Raw genomic sequence first — 20,224 nt, forward strand, 5'->3', positions numbered from 1 at the left:
AGCCAGGAGTGCGGAACTAACTCACTTACAGTCTGGGTCGTGCTGGAGGGGCAGCCCATGGGAGGGCTGGTACCAAAGCTGGACAAAGTACCCCTGCGCCTCTGTCCTGATCCACCTCTCAGCTATGACTGTACATTGCTGCCAGCAACCTTGGGGCTGAAGCCCACTCTGGAGCATCAGTGGGCTACAACAATGGAAGGATGTCCATCCTGGCTCAGCCACAAGTCCGTCTAGCCTTCTGTGGCAAGAGGGATGCCCTGGCATACAAGCATGCTGAGAGTGGCGGGTTGTAATCTCTCTTCTGACCTCTGCAGAGCCTCCTAGAAAGGCTCTGGCTGCTCCCCTGCCCTCCCCTTTTTATTTACCTCATCCCATCTGAAGCTCTATCAAGTCATGGCACTCTTGCCCCCAGAGGGGGAAGGTTTGGTGTGAGCACCCTGGTGACCTTTACATCCTTCCCTTTATCTTCTCTGTTGTTGACTGGACAGGTTGATTCTTACATGCTTTTTTTCTTTTCCCACCATCCTCTTTCCTGCCTCTCCCTCCCCTTTACCAGACAAGGTGGGGAGGTTTTTGTTAAGTGAAGAAATCAGTCAAGGGAATGGACAAACTTGGAAGCCTAAGAGAGAACATAGAAGTGGGGCAAGCATGTAGTCACGCTTCCCCAGAATAATCGTCAGCAGTCTGCTGTGACAGGGCATGATGTCTTTTTACTCAAACACTCTTGACAGATTTTCCTTCTCTGAATCAATCTAATCACTTTTGAGTGCTTGCCAGCTACTTGCACCTACATGAGCTGTGGCAAGAAGGTCCACAGCTTAGTAGTGCACTGTGTGAAGAAAGAAGGGGACAAGGTGCTTTTGTAAAGACTCAGAGACTTAGTCAGGATTTGGATCCAGCTTAGAGGCCACCCTCTGTGGTTAGGATATGAGAGGAGGAGGAACAAGACTTGAAGCCACCAGTGTTACTGTGGGCATTCAGCCCTGCCAGAAACTGTGAGCTGCCCCTGCCCAGAGAAGCTGTTGCAATCAGTGACCTCTGTCAGTGCAATGATCTCCTGCCAAACCCATGGCCAGTTGTCTCCCTTCCCTCTGCTTTATGAGGACAGGACTTTGCAATAAAATGGGGTTTCAGCAAAAGTGCCTCTCCCAGTTTCCATTCCCCAGAAACTCCTCAATACTAGCAGCTCACTCTTAAGGAGACCCCAGGGTCCAGTGAATTTGCTTGTGAGAAATGGCTTTTTGCTAGAAGAGCAGGTGTGGCGTGATGCCTGCTACCACTGTACATCTGTTCTGCAATGTCTGTGAACTGCTACCCAGTGCAATTCCAAGCAAAACCTCAGGTCAGCACATACCTTTGGCCCTCTTGCACCACCTAGGGTCTTGCTTGCCTGCCTCTGGATGCCTTGTGGGGACGTGGAGAGAAGATGTAAAGAGCTGTTTCATTTCCCCAGCCCAGGCACCTAAAGAGCCAACACACACAGAGTGAAGAAACATTCGTCTGTCATCATGTTCAGCTGTGGACATCACTGTAAGACAAACTGAGGTGCAGGTGTAGATGATATCCAAGTCTTAGCTTGTGCTGGCTCTCTGCACAGGGCAAGCATTCCTATGTGAGAGCAGCAGTCACGACCCTTAATGTCTCAGAAGGTCTTATTCTGTCTGTTAATTGAAGTGCACAGCACACACTTTAGTCAGTTTTTAGCTACACAGATAGTGTTTATCAGAGCAAATGCCAGGACAAAAAAACCCACATTTGAGGCTGATGGATCATAATGCAGTTTTATTTCCAGGACCAGGAGTGTAGCTGTCAAGTGTATAAGGATCAGAGCAGAGGGCCCAGATCCCAGGCTAGGTTGGGGGCATGAGGGACAGCGATACCTCCGTACCACCATTGGTGCTAGTTCAAACCACTGATGGCAAATGACCTGTGATTTTCAGAGATGCTCCATGAAAGTGGAGGGCAGGTGCGCACAGTCAATACCTTGCTGGGTGCACTGCCCTGGCTGACATTTATACTCCCCATCCAACTCTTTACTACTATCTCTCCAACTCTTTAACTGCTCTGGCTGAGCTACTGATCGTATTCCTCCATAAGGGCCTGGGGAGTGTGGGTGAGGAGCAGAGGGCAGCGATGTTGGGTGGTTGCAAATGTCCTTGTGCATGCAGGAGGGTGTGTGCGTGTGTCTGCAGAGCTTTGTGGTTCCTATCAACAACCCAGCAAGCAACTGACCTGCAGCTTCCCAACCAAAGGACAGATTCAGCTTAATCTGTTAGGAACAAAATTTCTGCTGTCAGTTATTACCGTTAACTTTGCCTCTCATGGCACTGGCCTTGAGCAGGACCTTGCCTTCAGATAACCGCAGGTGGTGCACTGCAGTCAAGCTGCAGGCAACAATATTTTAATTACAGCTGGAAGTATGGTGAAAATCCACACAATATTTAGGAGGGCACTTCAGGTTTCTTTTCTTCTCTGAGGGACACACATACATGCATTCAGGGTGCCATATCTTATCTTCCCAGCCAGAAGGATGCTGACTTCAGGCTGTGGCAGTGTGAAGATGTCAGGCTGGGAGCTGACAGCCAGATCTGCCTTTCAGGAGCCCTTTGGCTGCCTGGGCTGCAGTGAGGATGGGGTTTCCAAATGAGAGGTGATCGGCTGGTGCACAGGCACACGCTGAGGTGTTAATGGGCACGCGGCTGTAACAGGTAGCCCTTGTTAGTCCTACCCTGGTGTTAGCAGACAGGGGGGCGAAATGCCACCAGCTGCTGCGCAGTTTATCAGCTGGGCATGCAGGCACCACCCCCATTGCCTGTGCTGGCAATGGAGGTCACTCAGCAGCTCATGTTCTCCAGGGCTGATGTGAGGATGCCCTTTACCTGCAGCATGTTGGACAACGTTTCCCTCAGAGCTATCTGTCCTCAGCAAAAGCCGTCCCTGTGGTCATTGTTTGGAAAGGTGTTTATTTTCTGTCTTGCTTTCAGAAGGGTGATCTCAAAGGGGCTGAGGAGAGAATTTCCTTAAGTCACCAGAAGCTAAGCATTGGACATGGTGAAATCAAAAATGGTGTTTGATTTTTCATTTAAATGCTATGTGCAGGCAACACCCTTATTTATTCTCTAAAGCTTTTGCAACAGCAACACATAAAACCATAGCAACAAAGCTGAATGATTGCCGTCTCCGCCTGGCCACTATTTCTCCATCCCTGCAGCTTGGGCTGAGGGGAGCAGTGCATTTCTTGGCAGGGTGGCAGGTGCTGGTGTCTCAGTTGCAGTGCAGTCTCAGCACCAGACACAGTCAGAGTTTGGGACCTGACTTGTTCTGCCTGGTTGTTTTTTTCACGCATTCAGGGTTGAGAAAATGTTTAGGCTGGAGTCCCTCACTGTTGAATGCATACTGATGAGATAGCCTCTTTTCTCATAGACAGAAAGGGTTTTCCTTCACAATCTTGCTTACACTTGTACTGCATAAGAAAACATGGTTAAAATTCACTTTCCTTCTGAATGCTTTTCCTCTTGCTTCTGTAATGACTGGAAAGTGTTGCTTTGTGAAACATATTTTTATTTAACCACAAAGGACCATTCCGGGTGTCCCTCTCCACTGTCTGCACTCTTTTCATTGTTTCTATATAAGGTATTAAGGATAGTGCATCCTGATGTGGGTCTCTGATGTGATGAGGGAGCAATCTTCAGACACGGAGTTATTCTAATATTTAGAGATAGGTTTGTACCAGCTATGAACATTTTGGGGACAGCCTGTCAAGATCCCTCTGAACAGCAGCCAACCTTTCAGCAGATCAGCTCTTCCTCTTGTCTGACAGCCATGCCAGATCCTATGTGAAAGTATGGGGGTTAATACTTTTCCAAATGTACCCAAAGTGTTATAATAGGTGATCAAACTGTATAACACATCACTCAGAAAAACAGAATACCCCAACCGTTGAACCCCATACGGCAAACGTATTTACCATTGAACAGACAAAGGCCCCAGAAAATAGGCTAAAGATGAAACCTCTGAACACTGCTCCCGGAAAGATGGAAGAACAGTTACATAAGAAATAAACAATTGCAAAAGGATTTCCTCACTTAAAAAGAAAACCCAACCTGTACAGGGCATGACATCAAAACTCCCAGTTGTGCTGAAAACCATACCCTTGGGAGGAAATGATGTACAAATCCTAACTCCCTTGCCCTGGGGAAGAAAATAACATCCACCGTGCATGGGGTGAATGCAGAAAGAAAATGAAACCGTAATGACTTGCTTAGAGGAATGGCAAACAAAGGCAGAAGAGTTAAATGTTCGAGAGGTGGAAGTCAAAGCTCCTGGAAAGGTGGTAGCTTACACATGCTGACCCGCTGCATAGGCTAGGCACGAGAATGCAAAAAACAGGTAAGAGACCTAGAAGCACAGCTGCAAAACAAAAAATAGAGAGGCAGCATCTTCTTTAATCACCAATACCTTTATGAGAAACCAGAGGGAGCTGGAAAATGTCCCAAGATGTAGTAAAAATTGGATTATAAAGAAAAAACAACATAAAGAAACAGTTCAAACTTAATTAATAGATGTAAACTTGAGTAATCTTAAGAGGAAAGGTTTCAGCAGTCACAGTTAAAGCCAAACTATAAAAACCTAGTGGCCTAGTGGTCTTTTTGTTTTACAGGGTGACTGACTGACAGACAACAATTTGAAAAGCAGCAGCCAGACCCAGGGACAGAACTGTCGATTTCACTAATGTTCTTTTAAGAAAATGTGTAAATACCAGAAGGAATCTAGGAGGGCTATCAAGAAGGTAAAAAGTTTAAAGCAGTGGGGAAACTAATTAAATGCTATCAGCACTCTAAGTATCAGTAGTTAGCAGTATAGCATATCAGTAGTTAAAGGCTGAGAAGATTGTGGGTTAAGTCTGTGTATACAAAGGTTTGAGGTCTGAAAGGCACAGTGAATAGTACAATGTTAAGATTTAACCAGAAGAAATACCTAAGGAAAATTACATAGGTACATATGAGAGGATACTCATACCTCTCCAATAACCACACTTAACAGCTATATTCTTTTGTTTCTAAGAATTAAACCTATAAAATTCATGATCCTAAGTAATGAACCCTACAATTCATGAATTATGTATAGTTAATTTCCTTACTTAAAAAAAAAAAGAAGGAAAAAGAAGATGGCAAAAGCTGTGTATAAATGTATCAGCTGCTGATTTAAAATAAAGTGTAAAGTTTGTCTGTTTATTGTAGACAATACGGGGAAACAACTGATGGAGGATTGGGAAAAAGTGACCGAGTATACTGGAAGCTCCTGTGAAGGGAAATGTCTGGAGAACAAAGATCATCATTAATAACAATCTTCTGTTAATCTTATCTTCTACAGGAAACACAGAAAATTGAGCTCCCTATTCCAATCCTAGAGATACTGATCTATGTATGTTATGTGTATGCATGTTTGTGTTTATTTATGAGTATCCTTTTATGTGTTTACAATAGATATTACAAAATGTTGGGAGAGATGTATTGCTAATAAACTCACATAAATCCTCTTACAGGATTTGGGTTTAATCACAAGATGTTCAGTATGTCTGCTACCTTCTTCACTGTCTCACAGTAAGACTAACAAAGGATTTGTAAAATAGTCCACAAATGAATACACTGCTACACAGTCACAGAAGGATTATCAATCATGAAGGCTGTGAACAATCAAATATCATTCAGTTCTGAGCCTACTGTACATCTAAAATGAACATGTTTTCCTCAAATGGTGCCTTCAAGACCACAGGGCTGCTACATGCAAAAATACATCCAATTGTAATGTTATTTATACTAATTGTTAAATACTGTGCATGTTTATATGTGGTGTACCTCCTGATGATGACAACACCCTGTCATGGGATGGACCCACCTGCTCTACAACACCTGGGAGGCACGAGCAGATGTTGCCACAGCACTGCCTCAACAGTGAATGGTCAGCTGCTGCAATCGAGCTGGCAGATGGGTCTGAAAGCACTGATCTCCTTGGTTCTTAAAGCCCAGCATCCAGATCTGCTGCGGGTTGTCATTTACTCTATCTTGCCCATGACAGGTCCAGCTAGTTCTGGAGTCTACACATCTGGTCCGTATCTCTCCAATCTGGCTACAAGGATATTATGAGAGACCATGCTGAAACCTTGCTAAAGCAAAGGTAAACCACCACTACCATTCTGCCTCATCCATTGAAACAGACCTCCCATCAACTCGCAATCGAAAGCAATTAGCTTGATGAGGCGTGATTTGCCCTTGGTCAATCTATGCTGGCTGTTTCCAATCACCTTTTGATCTTCATGTGCCTGATAATGGCTTCCAGAAGGATTTGTCCCTTAATTGTCACATGGTTTGAAGTGTGGCTGATCATCCTTCAGCTCCCTTGGCCTTTGTTGCCCTTCTCAAGGATGAGCATGACGTTTGCCTTTTTCCAGTCACCAGAGGCTCTTCCTGATTGCCATGACCTAGCCATTCTTGGGGCACAGAGAGGAGGCTCAACCAGCCATTCCTACCTCTTTCCATTGAGATCAGGAGCATTTTGCTTAATATTAGTCTCCATTTGGGAGACTAATATTAAGGCAGTCACCTTTTCTGCCCAAGATATTTGGTTGCCCCTCCTTCCTTTTAACCAGTTCCATGCTGTCTGTCCTTGATCACCTCTTTGCTATAAAGACTAAGCAAGCCCTGAGCAAATGTGACCTTCAGGGGGATATGCAGCAGAACAGGATTATTCAAGGACTCTTCTGGTTTCATTGAGAACAGAGTTGGCAGTTAAATTTCATATCTGCTTGACAACATATGCATCTTTTATATATGTAGGTATGCCTGTGTGCGTGTGTGAGTGTGTATGCCTGCAAGTATTAGCCAAACAGGACTGGCCAGGAACAGATGGTAGAAGAGGGTGGTTGAAGGAGGGATAAGTCCTTTCACCTCGTTATTGGCAGTCCAGGGCAGCAGTTCCCAAGCTACTCTGCTTGGGAACTTCCAGGGCTATCCTCTCTTATTTTCACAGTCAGACTCATAGCCCTCTATTTGGGAGTTCCTCTAACAGCATGCTGGTGGCTCCAGGTGATTTTTTCCAGCCAGGACCAACCAGGGCATGTCTCTGCCTGCCCAGTGCAGGAGGCTGGACGTGCCACGGTGCCTCTGGCTTACAGGTTTCATCAAAGCAAACAGAAGCAGCTTGCCAGCCACCTCAACTTTGAGGGGCCGAGCCAAGGCCACATGGAAAACTGCCAGAGAGAACCAGGGGAGCAGGGAGAAAATGCTGCCAGCAGCTCGCCCCCGTGCTGGGAGGTGTTCATGCACAGAAAATTATCCAGAAGAAATGATAGCAGTAACCATGACAATGTCAGCAGCACGACACTAGCAGGGCTTCCTCAGGGATTAACACTTTTCCATACCAAGAGTGTATCTCCCTTCTTCTGATGTGCGCTGTTGATTCAGTGGTAGTCCATGTTTGCTTTATCTTCCTCAAAGCAGAGCTACCTGAGAAATTGCTTTCTCTGCAAATTGCTTAGGCAGCACTGCCTGTACAATGAAAATATTTTTTACAGAAAGTGTCTCCCAGCCCATGTGCTTGCGGAGCACTTTGCACCACAATCCCACCTTGATTCCCCTCCCTTGGATGTTCCCATCATAGCAAGGAACCACTCCTGACTGAAACTGAAGTTGTCTTATTTCACTGAGTACACTGCTATTTTCTAAGGTGTGAGTCAGAGCCTTCCAGTTAGGTGTCACCATGTGCTATTTGCTAGAAATAAAATCAACATCCATTAGTTCTGCTTTTTTTTTTAGTAAGTTTTTGTCTTTTCCTGCTCCAGATCACAAGTGAGGTACACACAGAGCAGAGCTCAGAGAGGCTGGTCCTGGCTGTATATGAGGACCTGCTTCTCACAGTAAGGGCTTCACAGGGGGGTTGGTCACTAACAAGCATGATTCTGGTGGAAGAAAAGGAAAGGAGAACTGTGGGTGCTAAGCAGCCTGACAGGCTGGCAGGACTTTCACATTGCCTGCTCAGTGCTCAGTCTCTCGTGCCCCTATCAGCCAAGGGAAGTTGTTATTGTTGTTGTCATTGTTATCATCATCATCATTATTTTGCAGAGCTCATCTTTACTCTTCTTCTGTCTGGGTCAACAAAGATCGAGCTGCATCAATATTTACCCCTAGGAAAGCACAGCAGTGCTCATTTACAATATATGAAATTGCAGTAATAAGCATAAAGAATAGTACGCAGCATCTGACAGGATGACTGATGTAAGCTGTCAGCCAATATTTGACTTTCCAGGTGAGATTAGATTTAGCATTTAATATAAATATAAAGCGTGCAGTACAAGGCACTTATTTAACAGACAATTGCTTATAGCCTTCTGCAGGCTGGAGGCTACTTAAAGTTTAAGATATCTCTGCTCCTTTCTAGAGTATCGTCATATTATCCAGTGGAGTTTTAAAATCCTGAGTGTTATCGTGAATTTCTTTAGAGAAGGGCACAGGAAAGGTAAGTTTCTGTTGGTAACTCTTTATTTCCTATTGAAAAAGCATAGTAATTTTTGTTCTGAATCAAAGAAAAAGCAGAGAGATTTTACACACAAAAAAGTTTCAAGGCAGTTCATATTTGGATTTGCTTATAGATTGCTTCCTTTCATTAGATTACCTTTATCCCCTATGTTGGAGCATGTGTGAGTGTATAATGGCAGAGACCTACATGCACGTGTACCTGCGTCCTTCCATGAGTGCGTGCCTGTTCTGTGCACACTGATATTGCAAGGCTAGTCCAACAAACAGAGGAAGGGAGATTACTGAACTCCAGTTCAAAAGACAGTGCAATTTCTTATTAGTGATGAAAATTCACTGTCTCTTACTATAGGCTGCAATAAGCTCATCAGTGCTTGAAGACTGCACTGAGATCGAGTCGACTTTTTTTGGAAGCTTTGCCATATGTTGTACGGCTTGGTTGGCCCGAAGCATTTAAGGACAGGTGTCACACAGGAGCATCAGACTGAAATGCTGTACCACACCCTTTGCTTTTTGCAAGCTAGCAGGCTGCAATCCGGTCACACCCTCCTCTGTGGGAAAGGCAGAAAAGGACAGCGGCTTTTCTCAGAGCTTCTTGAGAACTCCTTCACTGGAGTCAGTATGTGATAGTTTCTGCCCCAGACTTAGCTCAGTTCAAGCAGGACCAGATGGATCAGCACTGAGTGACTGGATCAGGGGACTATTTGGACTGATGAGTAATCAGTTGCTGAGCAGGTATCTCTTCCCTCATCTGTCCCCCCACCCTATTGTTCTGTTCAAGGGTTAACAGCCTGGAAGCCTCAGCAGGGTCCCTCTGCCAACCTTTGCCCCTCTGCTAGCAACACTAGCAACACTGCAATCCAGCCTTAGAGAAAGACCATTGAAACCAACAGCTCCTGACAGGCCCTGGTGCAGGAGTGTGGTGGAGGGGGACGTCTCCTGTGGGATGGAGACCTGATTATGGTTTTCTAAGCAGCAGCTGGGTCTGACTGTGGCAAGCTTTGGGATAGCTGGGAGAGGGTCAAGACAGATGTGGCTTTGCAGCACTATTCAGCATCCCTGCCCCTTTGGGGTGGTGGTCCTAATGACCAATGAGGCTATTCCAGATATGGGGGCTGTGTCTTCTTGTCCCTCCCCTGTCTATCAGGCTACTATTTAGGAGTTAGCTCTCTGGCTATTATGCTCCCATGGACTCATTTGTGCTTGCATGGGTAACCAGCCTTCACACCAGATGTAATGTCTGAGACAAAACAGGGAAGGGGGAAGGTCACACCCCTCCCTGAGAGATGCTGGGCAGCTGCCTGGAACGGCACTGTGCCAGCCCTTACAGGATCCGATACGTACTTTGTCTTCTCCTGGGCTTCTTCACTTGGTGTTTTGCCTCAGTAGGGAATCCAGTGTGCCTCAACCCCTGTAACGTGGGTCATGGGGGCCCATGCCCACTGGTCTTCACCAAGGCTTCCCACCGACCAAAAGTGAACTGAGTGAGGAGAGGAGTAAGACCTCCTTGGGTCTCTGAACATATTGAACCACTCAGAAGTGGGGATTCTCAGCTAATCTGAAACTGGTACTGTGCTTTCAAGTGGCAGGTGGTAGATGTTCTTAGTTAATTGGCATTATGCGGACAAAAGAAACCAATGTACTGTTTTAGTATAGATATTTGATTAAAATAAGTATCATGTTGTCTTTAGTATCCCTAACTTGCAAGGATGGCTGAAATGCGAAACTTCACTTGGGCGGTGGAAAATATTTTCAAGGAAATCTTTCTCACTTACATGAATGGCTGGAGGAAAAACATGACGGAAGCGGCAGATAAATTGCAAGCCACAGTTGCTGCTGAAAACTTGGACTATGTTATCCTTTACTTGATGGTGATGATTGGGATGTTCTCCTTCATTATTGTGGCGATCTTGGTGAGTACTGTGAAATCAAAGAGGCGAGAGCACTCCAATGACCCATATCATCAGTACATCGTTGAGGACTGGGGAGAGAAGTATAAGAGCCAGGTTCTGAATCGAGAAGACCTCAAGTGTGTGATCCACGAAAACTTGGGTGCAAGGGACAAAACAAGCCCTGGATCACCCTGACTTTTTGGAAACATCAGCAATGAGGAAATCATAAAGCCACGTGCAGGGAACTCACTGGAATTACAAATAGCTGTGAAATTGTTCATTAAATTAATAGACAGGTCAATGTGGAACAGAGTGCTGAGGAAATCAACTTTACTGTTTCCCATGAGGACTTTGGCACAGCTGCTTGGAGAACACCCAAGAAAAATGCATGATTGTGCTTTGCTTTGATACTCTGTTCTTCAGAAAAATAAAAACAAGAGAATTAATAACTTGATTTTTTTTTAGCATTTTTTAAATCCAGATGCAGATCTGGATGTTCCCACCTCAGAGAAACTGTGGATTAGTGGTCAAAAGCACTAATTTAGATCCAAACTGTATGACTTAAGCCCATCTTAAAAATAACTTTAAAATGTACAGTAAAATATCAAAATCTCCGCCTATTGACTGAACAATGTGTTATGTTATGAATCATAGGAGGTAACCTATACCTACACACATTCATTCCAAACTATTTTTTTAATGATCTGGCTCCCATTTTGATTTCATTATTCGTTAGCAGCAAAGATTGACTCATGGCCTTCTGACAAGGCCTGTTTTTATAGCAGAAGAGCTGCTAAACTAGCAGTCTCATCTAGGTGCATGTCCTGGTTGTCTAGGGCAGTTTCCAGAGGTTCATCATCTTTCCTCAAGTCCATAGCTGGCCAAGCTGCCTCTTCTGCTGCTCCTTGGTTCTCCAGAGCAATCTGTCTACCTGTGATGCAAGCTGGGTGATGGAGGGGCTGGTTACATCCCACCAGCCAGGGCTCAGTGATCACTGAGATCCTGCCTTCTGGCTTTCAGAGGAGGGATTTCTATACCCAGCTATCAAGGCTGCCCCATTGCTGTGCTTCCTAAGGGATTCCCATGTTGGGTACTGGTTTCCACTGGCTGGGAAATGGGTTTTCGGGATGGTTTGTCTTCTCCTGTGCTGCTGAAGTATCACAACGCTGGCTCTAAGGGAATAATTAGAAGCAGAACTGGTGATACTTCTAGTATTAAAACGTGCTTCATTTTGTAAGACTCTGGGTTTAGCTCCTATTCATGTTGCCAGACTTAAATCGCTTAAGCTAAAAGTTCCCATGCTGGCTGGCTGTCATGTGGGCTTGCTGTTTGTTTTCAGAAAGTTTTGGCTGAAACACTTCAGCCATGTCTGGCGCTGCATTTCCAACGATTTTGTTTTGCTCATGTTAAAAAGAAATGAAAAAGAAAAGGGCTTCTGATGTTGGGGAGGCTTGGCTTATTTTGGAGACTGGTCTTAAGACTTGGCACAGCAGCTGCTGTCATACTCCAGATGTGCCTTTTGCTGGCATAGTAATAAGCCTTAGAATAATCTCGGTCCGTGAGCACAGGGGAAGGCTTGTCAGGTCCCAGCACAGCCTTCTGGTGAGCCTCTCCCCACCCAGCATGCCCTCTTCCCCCCCACCTCCCCGGGTGGCCTGTGGGTGTCTGCCAGCCCCCCTTCTCCTGCCACGGGTGTGCTCCACACCCAGGCTGCAGGACTTTCCTCACTCTCGGGGCCCGCTGGCCGGAGAAGCGCAGATATTGCGCTGCGCCGAGCCGGTGGGGGGACCCAGGGGCCATCTGGGCCCAGCGCTATGGCCATGCTACAGTCAGGGAGAGCCCCTTCTGGTCTGATACAGTCAGAGGAGCACCCCCGGAGAACTTGTCCAGGTGCACCAGCACCAGGACCAGCAGCTGCCAGACCCGCTCAGGCCCTGCTCCCCGCCGAAAGCAGGCGGCAGCTCCCGCCTCTGCCCCGGCCCTGCTCCCGGTGGCGGGTAAGGCGGCACAGCGAAGCTGAGGACGGGGGCCTGGACTGCTTTGCCCTCGGGCCTACACCCCTGGGACATGTGGGAATTTCTTTACCTCAGAATTATTATTTTCTTGGAAGACACGGGGCGGGCGGCTACTTTCTGCTCCGGCCTCAGGCGGCGGCCGGGGCACGGCGGGTTTGCAGGAGAGACGCCCGGGGCGAGGCAAGGCGGGGTGGGGGGGACGACGACACCCGGCCGCTCTGCCGCTCCCTGCCCCGCCGGGACCTGCCGCTGCCGCTGCTGGGAGATGTAGTTTGTCGCGCCCTCCCGCGCAGAGCCATGGCCGCCCCGTGAGGTAGGAGACGCGTTTCCTGGGCCTTCCCCCACACCCCTCCTCGGCGCGGCCGGCCGCGGCGCCGTGCGGGGGGCAGGCGGGGGCGGCGGGGAGAGATCGGGCAGAGCGGGGCGGCCCCCGTCCCCGACCCGGCCTGCTCCGCCTGCGTTGCTGCCTGCCCTCCGGTCCGGCCTGCTCCCCCGCCCGCCAGCCCCAGGGACCCTCCGCTCCCCTCAGCCTTCTGCCTGCCTACCCGCCCGTCCTCCTGCCTGCCCGCTCCTGACCGGCGTACCTTCCCCTTTGCCCGTTCTCCTGCCCCCCTTCCTTGCTCTCCTGCCTGCCTGCCCGCCCTGCTTGCCTGCTGTGCTGTCCTGCCCTCCCCTGGCTGCCCGCCTGCCTGCCCCCCTGCCCACCGCCCTGCCCGTCTGTCTGTCTGTCTGTCTGTCTGAGCCCCGCACCGGCCCGGTCCCCGCCCTGGCGCCGGCGGGGGTGCGAGGCGGCACCAGACGCTCCCTCGCAACAACCTCCGGACGAGGGAGCCTGCGGGTTAAGAGCTGCTGGAGGCACGCTCGCTGGCTTGATAGCCGTTTATACGGGCGGGCAGGCCCGCATCGGGCGTCCCCCGGCGTATTGCTGCAGGGTACGATGCACAGCCGCGCTTTACTGCGTGTGAATCTGCCGAGTCTTGCTGTTTGCTTAACAGTGAGCAAATAAGTAAGAAGGAGGAATCTGAAGTCATCATTTGTTGAAAAAGTTTGGTGTCCTCAACTGCGGGTTGCGGGTTGCTGGCTGTGCTGGGCACCGGCGCTGCAGGGGAAAAGGCGGCCAGGGTGCAGGGCAGAGCTGGGGCGGGGATGGAGGCAGGGGAGGCTGCCAGCCCAGCAGACCCTCCTAGGGCGAGGTAGTGGCAGCAAGCGAGGGCCTGCAGCTTGCAAGGACCCTGGGATGTGGCTGAAATGGTGCCCTGGGAGCCACGGTGGAACAGTCTGATGTGCCGCTGACAATTCTCGGTTTTGTTCTGAATTGATTTTAATCCAGGTGCCATGACTGATACATCCTATCTGCTCTGTTCTTATTTTCCAGAGTTTGGAGCATGTGAGGAGCTGCCGGAGGAATCACTAATATTTTACTTAATGCTTCTTCAGGTGTGGAGGCCTTACATGTTTTTGATTACTTTGAGTTGGTGTTAGTTTAGGAATTTCTTTATCAGTGACGCTAGTATAAACTGAGTGATTATACAGGTCTTTTTATGGAGTGATGTCTTGACCCACCTACACACAGAGGCTGTAAACGTGCACAGGTCTGAGTGCTTCTGACTTAATGTAACCACTGTGTCCTGTGGCAGTGGTTTGTGATGGATTCTTAGTGCAGCAGCTCTGGCTCGCAGTTGCTTCCACTGCATTTCTCTGCAGCCTTTGGGCTTTGCCATATTACTGTGTTTTCCCATGACCCAGTAGTCTGTTTTTTGAGGATGCGTGATCCTGTTTTGCAGATGCTCAGCCTAATGCATGACGCAGCAGGTCACGTGTAGTGGCGGGTCCTCCAGTGACTGTGCATGTGGGAAGCATGCGTTTTGCTTCCTGAAATATGTGCGTTAAAGAAAGCAGCAACAAGAGGCAGGTGGAGTGAAACCCCTTTTCTAGCTCAGGACATACTTGGCCATCACTCCATTTTAAATGTAGTCAAATAACCCTAGTAGCTCGCTGCTTTCTGAGGCCTTGTAGCTGGTGACTTTTATAGCTTTTCACAAAGCGGGTAAAATGGAGTTGCTCAGAAATCCCCATTAGACAAAAGAATATCTCAAGTCCTGTTTTGTTGAGTAGATGGAGTTATTGGCAGGCTGAGTGAGATGTTCAGCCAAGACAAGTCAAGTGGGTTTATGAGTACCCAGATGCCTGTGTAGATGCTTTCTGGTGCGTGCAGGCCAGTCGATATTCTGCCGCTGCATAAGCAAACAATGGTGTGAGTGGCTGGACTGTGATGTGGTTGCTGTGGTGGACTGGAGCTGTAATTCAGTGGCTGAGAGACCTGGATTCAATTCTGTGCTCCACCACAGACTTCCCATCTGACTAGGGCCCAACTCCTTAGTCTGTCTGGGGTGGTCTGTGTTGTGCAACACAGTGTTTGTTGTGCAGAGATCCTGGGGCTGGTATCAGCTAAAGTCTAGCTCTGGGACTTGGTGCAGCTCTCCCTGGGAGCTCCTTAGCCCTGCTGAGGACATGAGCCGCTAGGGCTGTGTTGGTGACACTGTCTGCCTGCTCTGGACCCAGAAGACCTCACAGCATTTGGAGCTAGTGGAGGATTGCTGGTACAGCACTGAGGTGTGCGATACAGGCAGACCCTCTCTTCCTTTCCCATCTGCAGTAGTTTGACTTGCTTCACAGAAGAGGTCTGAGTGTAAATAGGCTAGTGATTGCGAGGTGCAATCACAGTGAAGACGACCACCGATATGTGTGAGAGTGATATCATTTTACCCCTACCCTGTATATGGGTCTACAAGTACATGATGGCTCGCTTATGGAGTGTCTGTCACGGAGTCTCTGGCAGGGCTTCAGGCAGACCCTAGTGCTCCTGTTTCTTTCTCACGTGGCTCAACATGAGACCTCCTTGCTTGTGAGTGAAGGTAATAGTGACCTTCCGTGGGGCCCAGTCTCCATTCCCAGTAGCACTGTGTTTGTTAAGGGAGCTTGCATTTTCCTGGGGAATGAACAATGCCTGACTGTAGATGTGTTCTGAACTCATATCTGAGCCTTATCTGCCTCTGAAAAGGCAAACATGAAACTTCAGCTGTTTATTTGCCTGCATGCTTTTAAGATATCACAACCTTGAAAGTACAGTGTCTGAGCTTTTTGCTTTTGAATTGGCGACCTCAGTGCTAACAAACGTTGTTTTTCAATTGTGAAGTGAATCCTGCCTTTTTCTCTCCTTTTCACACTTTCTTCTCCCTGCCCCATGCCCCAGCTCCACCCATTTTTTCCTGTCCTGGGGTTTCAGCTGTATTTAATAAGGTCTGGATCAGGATGGAGACCAGAAGAGTCAAGAGACGAAATGGGGAGAAGTGCTTGACCACTGGAGGCTGGTGGCACAGGATGTGGGAATGCAATGTGGAGGGAGCGGTGGCTTCGCTGCTCAGTTCCAACTGCAGAAGACACTGTGAGAGCAGAACATCAAAAGCGTCAGCTCTCACAGGAAACATTTTGGATCAAAATGCCACTCTTCAGAACGAAGGGAGAATTTCTTCCTGTCCTTTGTGACTTCAGTGCAGCTACTCCTGGTGGATATACAATTCAGGCAGATACAGGCTCGTGTCTCAGCAGTGCAGAAATATTACAGAAGTGTTGTGCTGAATGCTTAAATAATCAACTTGTAACCAAGAGCATTTGCAGGAGTTCACATTGTGATACACGTTATACGCTGCTTCTTGCTGTTGGGATGGTACCCTGCAATCAGACCCCACAGATGGGCTCGCATAACGTTTGCTGAGTCTAAAACTTTTTCTGTACATAAAAAAATCACTAAACCCCCATTTTCAGCATCATATGCCAGATGCTAGCCTGTCTTTGAATGGCTGAATTCTTGCTTTTTTACAACATGTTGCAAAATTGATTCCAACTGAAGCACAGAATTTACAGCAATTTAGGAGAAGAGTGAAGACTGTCTGATGAAGCCCCTACCCAAGTCAGCATTCTGAGATGAAGACACCCCGGTTAGGTGGTGCAGTCCCTTCAGATCAGGCCAGGCTTGTGTAACTTGGGTTTCATTGAGAAGCATGTAGCCATCTGAATCATGCATTGAGAACTAGTCTTTGCTCTGATGTAGGATTTTTGCTGTGGCCATCTGGCAGGGGACTTCAAATCTTAATGGTTGCTGAAATTCTGGAGGAAACATCAGGAGTTAAAATGCCCTTTTTTTGGAGGTGTAACACTACCGACTCATTAGTTCACAGCTGCCCTGACATTTTATCAACAGGAGAAGGGAGCTGCACGACTCGGGATCAACACAGTAAATACTGAAGGACAAATGAGTTGGTCACGCCACTGTTTCGGTATAGTTCCATCTTGGTAACAGAGAACTCTGGTGGTGCCTCTCTGTGAGGAGGTTTCCAGGGTGTTTTCTCTGCAGGGTGAGGATTTTGCAGCTGGGGAAAGAGGAGAGAAGAGGAAGGCCTAGCTGGGGAAATAAGGGCATCTGTGAAGAAGCTGGCTGAGCAGCAAACGTTTATTTGACTCCCTGTTTCTGAAGAAAGGTCAGCAGCAGCTATTGTGGTGTGCTGGTGATTTATTCAGTCCAGCTGCTGGTGAAGGTTTGGACTAAGCTGTAGGGCTTCTTCCTATTTTTCGACAGTGATTCTGTTATTACACATACAGGAAACACCTCAAGGGAGTCAGGCAGGGAAACATGCTTAATTTGAAATTCAGCAGCTGAAACAGTGTCAGCACTGGTAAAGCAGCAAGCAGAGACTGGAGGGCAGTGTTGTGGCTTTGTGCTGCAGCCTTCAGCATGCCCTCAGGCATTTCTCAGCCCTGAAGTTCAGCTCTGAAACATATGTTGACCAGTCAAGGGATCCAGCAACTGATTGGTTCACTTCTGTGTTATTATGGGCTGCATGGAGAATTTAATTAGTAAATCAGAGATAACTGGTAAATTATAGTAGATGCTAGGATCCATTAGGCATTCAGGCTCTGAACAGGGCAGACTGGGCTTAAAGCCCACAAGACAGCTTTTCTTGGGTGCACTTTTGTCCGCTAGATCTCAGACATCAGTGAGGTGGTGTGATGTGCACAGGTGTCAAGCTTTCAAAAGCAGGCAGCATTGCGTTTTCGGTTGGGCAGCTGCTGGGATGTGCTGCGCATGGTGGAAGCTCAGCCTCTGCTCTGCGCAAGCGTGGCACCTGCCTGGGGCCTGTCAGACCCCTGTCTTTCAGCAGCTTGGATGTTGCTCCTGTCACTCAGCTCCAAAAAGGCCCACGTAGGTCATTCCTGAACTGTGTGGCACTGATACGCTGCCAGGCACTGTGCAGCAGATGAGCTTGTCAGAGATGTGCAGTGTGGACGTGCTGAGTAGAAACAGATTGGTTAATTCTTTTTTAATATCCATTTCTTCAAGATGCTCCTGCCCTGGTCTGTGCCTTTAGAAGCGTGACGCTCACTGGTGCTAGGTGCAGCCTGCTGCAGGACGGGCAGTATCGTCACACAGCCAAGATGGTGGCATTTAACTGGAAGGTAAGGATGTTTCACATTCATAAAGCAGTGAATTTCTGCTCTTGCAAGCAGATGCATGTAAGATGTGGTTGGATGGGTCCTGTGTTCAAAAATGGTTTCCTTGCTTAGGTGAAGGTTGTTTAACCACTGCACTCTGCACCTCCAGGACAGAGGACTTGTTGTTGTTGTCCTTTCTTGCCATACATGCTTGCACCTTGCAGGCTGGCCCCAGTACTTGCTGTTGGGGCCTCACACTTTAGACCTGAGCATAGCACTGGTAGGCAAGCTCTGCTCTGCTTGCGTCTGCTCCTCCTGGCTTTCCTCTTTCCAGGCTTTCCTCTGGCTGCTCCTTCCTCATCTCCTTTCGTTACTATGTCTTTTAGTGTATTGGGGCCATAAATACTCTGCAGGGTGGGTGTGTAAGGCACAGAAACGTTTGAGGAAGTACCTCATGCATTAGCAATTTTAACATGTTAAACCATTTATCAAGAAAGCAATGCTAACCCCCAGCCTTGGCTTTACCTTTCTGGTGTTGCAGAGCTGTGGTTGAAAGCGATTGCCACTTTTAATATGTGGGGAGATTGACAGAGGATGATGGGTTTTTGCAAAATTAGAGGGGAGTGGCCTAATGTCAAAGGTAACATGCAGCTTATAGAAATCAGCCTTCGTGTACCTTCAACATCCTTCTGGAATTGACATCTTTCACTGAGTGCCTGTGCCACTTGTTACATTTCTATTCCAAGTTCACAGTGTTACCAATTTGCATTTTGTTTTCCACTCCATGTGCACTTACAGTAGCATGCTTTTATAACATTGAAATATGTTGTGCAATTTCAGTGGCTCCGGGCATAAAAACTCCTGAAATGGAAGGCTGTGGGTTTTTTACTTTTCTTCCAGTTTAAAGGCATTTATCTATGACTTCCAGATCTGGGCAAGTGAATTGCAAACCTACCATGAATTAAAATTTCTAGGAGCACGAAAGTGTCTTTGGGGATCACATCTGATACCTGATATGCATGGATCCATCGCTCATGTGAGAACTGTTCAGAAGCGTTTCCACTTCTACAATTATCCTAAGATACTCAGTTCTTCCCCTTTTTCAGCTTGAGATTGTGCCAATGTTCCATTTGCTGTAAAGCAAACAAAAGCAACAAAAACCTGTTCAAAGGGGCTTCATAAACAAACTTGAGTGAACTTGTTTTTGTCGTTTCCCCTAGATGTTGATCTGCCTGGTTTAAAGTTTCCTGTAGAAAAAAAGCATGAACAGAGAAGCATTACCATTGCTTTGAATAATGCTGTTGCTGTAGGAAGCTGTATAGCATCCCTGTAGATTAATTTTTAATTATCCAAGTGTTCCAGTAACTGCCTAAATATATTATTTTGTATTTCAGGCTTTGGAGAATTTCCCATTGCTGATGTACATTTTGGCAGCTAAAACATTGATTCTTTGCTTAGCATTTGCTGGAGTAAAAATGTACCAGAGCAAAAAAATTGAAGAAAAACTGAAGAGGGATCGTGAAGAGAAATTGAAAACAGAAGCAGAGAAGAAGGATGATTGAAGAGTCTTCTCAGGTATAGAATTTATTCGGCATTCTGGTGTTCGATAATGGCATTGACATATTAATCCAATTATGTTTTGACTTGGTTGCATTTGGATTGTGCAATTAGAGCTTTCACCATTATCTGAGTTCTTGTAATATTTGTCTCCTGTGACATTTCAGCGTATTTGCACACCCATATCCTGCCCATTCTTTGTAGGAATTGCAGTTATCACCAGAAAACTTGACAGCCATAGTTCGTGATAAAGGAGGTCTTAGCACAGTATTCCTTCTCTGCTCTTAATCTCCCTGAATTTTTACGCCAAACCAATTGCACAGGAAGTCCTGATGCATAAAGAGATGGTTAAATTGGGAAAAAAAATGCATGAGAGGCATGCCAGACAGGATGATGCAATAAGGCATCTTGGCCTTAAGTCATGTAATTAAGAGAAAAGAATCGGCCATTCCATATTAGTTAAATACATGACAAGTTGTAGATAATTTAGGTGGAAGGGCCAAATCTCATGCCATGGAACTTCCCAAGGTAACAGAAATGCTACAGGTTTTGCTATCTAACATCCACCATATATACTTCACTGAGAAAAATGGACATCTTTCTGCATAGAAGAGCAAAATTTCTTAAAGTTTTGGGGTTTCATTCCCCATGTGCTGAATTCCTTCCCTCTGTTTCAAAGTTTAAGCAATCATTGCCTTATTGGATCAAGTCCATTAGCAAAATGAGTACTGCCTAGTGC

The 20,224-nt window shown here is 47.1% G+C and overlaps 2 protein-coding genes and 2 long non-coding RNA genes across 6 annotated transcripts in view; 2 read left to right on the plus strand and 2 right to left on the minus strand.

Moving 5' to 3' along the window:
- The first annotated feature begins 1,474 nt into the window (after positions 1–1,474).
- On the plus strand, positions 1,475–10,618 carry KCNE2 (potassium voltage-gated channel subfamily E regulatory subunit 2). The gene is made up of 4 exons (XM_049835260.1): positions 1,475–6,177; positions 8,121–8,304; positions 8,437–8,514; positions 10,223–10,618. Exon 4 carries the CDS (start codon positions 10,241–10,243, stop codon positions 10,616–10,618), a length of 378 nt encoding a protein of 125 aa, XP_049691217.1. The 5' UTR covers positions 1,475–6,177; positions 8,121–8,304; positions 8,437–8,514; positions 10,223–10,240.
- On the minus strand, positions 8,520–10,423 carry LOC126053278 (uncharacterized). The gene is made up of 2 exons (XR_007510317.1): positions 10,307–10,423; positions 8,520–9,082 (listed from the first exon to the last, which is right to left on the minus strand). It is a non-coding gene; the product is annotated as an uncharacterized LOC126053278 (long non-coding RNA).
- On the minus strand, positions 10,466–12,626 carry LOC126053277 (uncharacterized). The gene is made up of 3 exons (XR_007510316.1): positions 12,509–12,626; positions 10,674–11,595; positions 10,466–10,512 (listed from the first exon to the last, which is right to left on the minus strand). It is a non-coding gene; the product is annotated as an uncharacterized LOC126053277 (long non-coding RNA).
- Positions 12,627–12,645: 19 nt separating this feature from the next.
- Positions 12,646–20,224, plus strand: part of SMIM11 (small integral membrane protein 11) — a 35,753-nt gene continuing 28,174 nt past the window's right edge. For 2 of the 3 annotated variants that reach the window (XM_049835264.1, XM_049835262.1), the window contains exons 1-4: positions 12,646–12,751; positions 13,814–13,875; positions 17,837–17,952; positions 19,323–19,503. In XM_049835264.1, the coding sequence (XP_049691221.1) occupies positions 17,932–17,952; positions 19,323–19,490 (189 nt within the window). In that variant the 5' untranslated portion in view covers positions 12,646–12,751; positions 13,814–13,875; positions 17,837–17,931 and the 3' untranslated portion in view covers positions 19,491–19,503. The remainder of the gene's footprint in view (positions 12,752–13,813; positions 13,876–17,836; positions 17,953–19,322; positions 19,504–20,224) is intronic. The other variant, XM_049835263.1, reaches the window with a different exon arrangement.

Source organism: Accipiter gentilis, chromosome 32 (genome assembly GCF_929443795.1).
Source record: "Accipiter gentilis chromosome 32, bAccGen1.1, whole genome shotgun sequence".
Classification (NCBI taxonomy): domain Eukaryota; kingdom Metazoa; phylum Chordata; class Aves; order Accipitriformes; family Accipitridae; genus Astur; species Astur gentilis.

What these genes read in the sequence shown, in the direction of transcription:
- KCNE2 (XM_049835260.1), top strand. Translation starts at nt 10,241, where the DNA reads ATGGCTGAAATGCGAAACTTCACTTGGGCGGTGGAAAATATTTTCAAG.